At 43.0% G+C, this 4,947-nt stretch overlaps 1 protein-coding gene across 1 annotated transcript; it reads right to left on the bottom strand.

Moving 5' to 3' along the window:
* Positions 1–858: 858 nt before the first annotated feature.
* Positions 859–2,850, bottom strand: KCNA4 (potassium voltage-gated channel subfamily A member 4). The gene has a single exon (XM_065636139.1). It carries the CDS (start codon positions 2,848–2,850, stop codon positions 859–861), a length of 1,992 nt encoding a protein of 663 aa, XP_065492211.1.
* Between the last annotated feature and the right edge of the window lie 2,097 nt (positions 2,851–4,947).

The following is a 4,947-nucleotide window of genomic DNA, read 5'->3' as shown; positions in this document are numbered from 1 at the left end:
GGAATTAATGTAATGTTAGCTGTTTAGCCATCAGCGTCACAAAGAAAAAAGAAACAATAAAATATGATGCAGAACTCGCTCTTCCAATGATTGTCATTGAACTATTACATTAGTAAACATTCACAGTATGAAGTCTCTTTCAATATATCTCCAGCATATAAAGTAGTGCAAAAAAGCTTTCCAGTCATTTTGCCTTTGCAGTCAGACCAGGTTAAATGATTCTCTTACTTCATTTCTTTCATTATTAGACAACAAATGCTGCAATGCCTCCAAAGAGAGTTATAAAAATAAACAATTTCTGGAGGTTCAGCAGCCTTTTCAAAGTAAATTTCCAGTTAAAAACAAGCGTTCTAGAGTTCAAGAAAAAAATTTAGATCTATCTTCTGTAGAATACCTTTTTACAATAAATTTACCATTTGAAAAACAATGACTATGATATCCGACGATTTATGGTAGCTGCTATTAAAGCACTGATAAATAGATAAATGACTACCAAACTTCATTGCTTCTTACATAGTAAATACCTCTGAATGCCAACTTTTACCACAGAGTTGTTATTAGTGATGTCGACAGTTCATGCACCCACTTTAAAACTGACTTGGTTTTAGTAAATTTTCCAGCCTCATGTGCAAACACTTGCATTCTAATAAAAATATAAGGTCTGAAGTTATATCAGATCTTGCAATCCCTTCCTCAAGTTATACCACTTACTTGATATGTAATACAAGTTTAGCAATGCTTTTTATTTGTGTTTAACCATTAAATGGCATACTACTGTATGCTGTAGACTCTTGTTTGCATATTTCATTCTTTTCACTGCACTCTTTAATGCATAAATATATTTGGAAACGTTTGAAACTACACATCAGTTTCCACAGAATTCGAATTTACACAGTTTTTCTTCTCTGACTCACTGCTATTCCCTGTGTCCTGACTTTTTTTCTCCTTTACACAAAGAGATTCTTTAACTCCTTCTTCCATCTCCAAATATTCTGATTTATCCTCTGTGGATGAAGATGATGAGCTTCTAAATTTCTTCAGTAAATTTGTTGGGAGGTAAGGGCAACTGACTGCATTTTGCATCAGTTGCGTCTGTTCTTCATTCTCAGTCTCTCTGTGGTAGAAATAGTTAAAATTGGAGACAATCACTGGCACTGGTAAAGCAATGGTTAACACTCCCGCAATGGCACACAGGGACCCAACTATTTTTCCACCCACAGTTATGGGTTTCATATCCCCATAACCAACTGTAGTCATGGTCACTACAGCCCACCAAAAGGCATCTGGGATGCTTTGAAAATGGGTGGCAGGTTCATCAGCTTCTGCGAAGTAAACAGCACTGGAAAACAAAATGACTCCAATAAAAAGAAAAAAGATGAGGAGGCCAAGTTCCCTCATGCTGGCCCTCAGTGTGTGACCCAGAATCTGCAAACCCTTGGAGTGTCTGGAGAGCTTGAAGATGCGAAACACCCTGACCAGACGGATGATCCTCAGGATGGCAAAAGACATGGCCTGTTGACCATTACTGCCTTGCTCCTGCGCCAAGTCAGTGCCCAGAGTAATGAAGTAAGGCAAGATGGAGACAATGTCTATGATGTTCATGATGTTCTTGAAGAAGTGTGCTTTGCTTGGACATGCAAAGCAGCGCACTGTAAACTCAAAGGAGAACCAAATAATGCATACTGTCTCTACAATGAAAAAAGGGTCATTGAAGATGGTGTGTTCCCCAGCGTCCAGGTGAAGTGACTCATTGGAAAGCCCCTTCCCTAAGCTGAGGGGCATGATGAATTCTTTGTCATCTCTGAACTCTGGCAAAGTCTCCAGACAAAAGATGACGATGGAGATCAAGATGACTAAGACAGAGACAATGGCAATGCCTCTGGCTGGACTGGAGCTCTCCGGGTACTCAAATAGCAGCCAAACCTGCCTCTTAAATTCATTCTCCGGCAAAGCTTTGTCTTCTTCCTCTTTGACAAACCCTTCATCCTCCCTAAACTTGAGCATGGCCTCCTCCCCCAGTTGGTAGAATTTCACCTCCTCAGTGAAGATGTCAAAGGGTACATTGACTGGCCTCTTCAGCCGACCACCACTCTGGTAGTAGTACAGGATGGCATCAAAGCTGGGTCGGTTCCTATCAAAGAAGTATTCATTCCTGAGAGGGTCAAAGTATCTCCCTCGCTTTGCTGGATCACCCAACAACGTCTCAGGGAACTGAGCTAATGTCTTCAGTTGCGTCTCAAACCGCAGTCCTGACACATTGATTACCACACGCTCACAACATTCGTACTCACTGTAGCGAACAGAGCTGTAACCCCCAGGGCCTCCACCATCATCAGGTGGCTGGTCCAAGTATGAAAACTCATCCTCCCCATAGTCATCATTGTAGTAGAGCTTTCCTTCTTCCTCATCGTCTTCATCCTCCTCTTCATCCTCCTCTTCATCCTCGCTCACGTCCTTCAGTATTCTCTCTTCAGAACCACTGAGAGGCAGCAGCTCAGAACAGGGGAAGGAGGCCCCACACTCCCTACTTCCCAAGTGGTGGCTCCTTTTTTTCCCTTTCTTCCGCCTCTTACCACTCTGGCGGTGGGGCATGCTGCTGCTGCGTGATGCGTTCCCGCCGTGAGAGGACGACACACCTCGACTCTGTTCCTGATGGTAGTGGTGATATGGTCCACCTCCACCTGTTGCCCCACCTTCCACAGCTGCTGTTGCTGCCGCTACGGCCGCGGCCGCTGCGGCTCTCGACTGTGCCAGCCGCTCTCGCTCTCGAGCCCGAGCTTGGACTGCGTATCCATAGGGCATGTGGCTGTTGCACCCAGAGCTGTCTGCACTCACCATTGCAACCTCCATTTTGCAACTTTTTTTTTTTTTGATTGCTTAATGCAAAAAGGTTTTGTTTTATTTACAGTGTAACTTTCACTATAGAAAGTTCAAAGCCATTTGCATTTGAAGGACAGTCCCTTGGACACAGAGCAGGGCAACATAGTTGTGACACTTAATCCATGTTTAGAAAAACCACAGATCTGCATTTTCTTATTGTCCAGAACATTTGACACAAACTACTGTTTTGCTAACAAGAAAAGATGAAACTCTCAAATTGAACCAGGGAACAGCTGAGGCCTCGTTCTTTCATCCACCAAGCCCATTTATTTTCATTTATCTCCTGTGGCTATCACAGATCTGATCAGCATCATGACTACCTTGCGGGCTACAAAGACTGCATTCATGAGAAAAAAAATATGCAAATCAAAGGGTACCTGCTCTCCACAGATGGTTTTTAGTTCATCATTGCAACCAAATGCAAATAGTTTCTTTCCTTATAATTTGATCCTGGTAATGCTTTGGCCTAACACTCTTATTATTCTTTAATATCGTTACTTGGGGAGTTGAAGTTAATTCCAGCCATCATTTTATTTACACAGTGAGGAGGTCTTTGTAAATCCTTTCTTCAGCCTGTCAACAATGTCTCAAACCTGGGAGCAGCACCCAGGGCGTCAGCAGCAGTGGTAAGAGAAGGAGGAGGAGGAGATGAAGACTGAGAAACTGCCTCTGAGGTCCCCATAGGACATAGGGAGTGGATGGGTCACCCTTTGGTTATGGTCATGCAGAAGAAGCACTTAACCTGAGGCACATGCACAAACACACAAAAATAAACAAAACAAAAAGGGAAAAGATTGGATTGTTTTCCTAAAAGGTCACACTGATCAAATGAAACTGTGTCATCTATTACCACGGTATATCAAATCTTCCCCTGCCCACACTATTCACACTTCTACATTACACACACACCCACATCACATGCACAGAGATTTTGAACGACTCTGTGGGTAAGGATGTGGGTGGGTATGTCACATATATATATAGACAGAGATACAAAATTCCCACCCATATAAGCACTTGTATCCATACACAAACACATGCATGCTTCTGAAACACCAACACATACAAACACTAATAAAAATACTGCAATACACAGTGCATTCAGATCTTTCAGTATATACGTAATAGATACCTACATATGTCTACACAAAACATTAAAGAATAAATGTAGCTACACGAAAAGCTTTTGCTATATTTGTAGAAACACATAAGATGCAGGAATGTTACATTTTAATCTGTAATTGAATTGTGTTTCAATCTCACTGAATTTAATTTGGAAAGAGGCACGTACAATGCTCACTCAAGTGAAAACCTGTGACATGGTATGTCAAGAAAACACAACTGCAGGTGCACTGAAGCAAGATCTACATGCAAGCACACACACACAAAAACACACCCCCCCTTTGGAACAGAAGCCTCATCTATAGCTATGTCTGTTAACACACAGTAGAAGGTGAATATGAACTATTGAAGAATCCTATTTTTAAAATCATACCTACGTGTCATACAGAAAAAGATCTTAAAAATGCTATTATACTTACTCTTCCTAGGCAGAGAAATAGCAATGCTGTTCTTGCTAGTGTAAGGATCTGGTGACAGCAGTCCTGAGGAGGGGGCTGTGCCAGCTGATCCACATTTGCAGGTGTGGATGGTCACTCGGCACCACAGGTTGACGAGTTATTTTCCTCCCTTCTTCCCGGGTGCAAAAAGAGCTCCAAGAGTGAGGCAGCGAGGCAGCTCAAGCTGGGGGCACTCGGCACAGCCACTGCTGCTCGCCCAGGCATTTGCAAAAAGGCAACAAGCAAGAGTCTTGTTCCAAAAGGAAAAAAAAATGAAGGCGGTGTGTTTGTGTGTGTGTGAGACAGAATGAATGGGTAAGCGCGGTCACTAGTCTTTCCAAGCCCAGCTTTTGCAAGAGATTTGTAAATCAACGTTAAGTAATCCGTGTACTAAGCCCGTTTCCACTGCTGGCAGGACGGGTGTCGCTTCTTGCAGTTTCTCCCCCCCGGACACGTCCAGACCGCAGCGGCTCAACCAGCACCCGCCCGCATCATCCACTTGTTGTGC

Source organism: Caloenas nicobarica, chromosome 5 (assembly GCF_036013445.1).
Source record: "Caloenas nicobarica isolate bCalNic1 chromosome 5, bCalNic1.hap1, whole genome shotgun sequence".
Lineage (NCBI taxonomy): Eukaryota > Metazoa > Chordata > Aves > Columbiformes > Columbidae > Caloenas > Caloenas nicobarica.
The sequence above is the reverse complement of the archived record's forward strand: the minus strand, read 5'-3'. Positions and strand labels throughout refer to the sequence as shown.

What these genes read in the sequence shown, in the direction of transcription:
- KCNA4 (XM_065636139.1), bottom strand. Translation starts at nt 2,850, where the DNA reads ATGGAGGTTGCAATGGTGAGTGCAGACAGCTCTGGGTGCAACAGCCAC.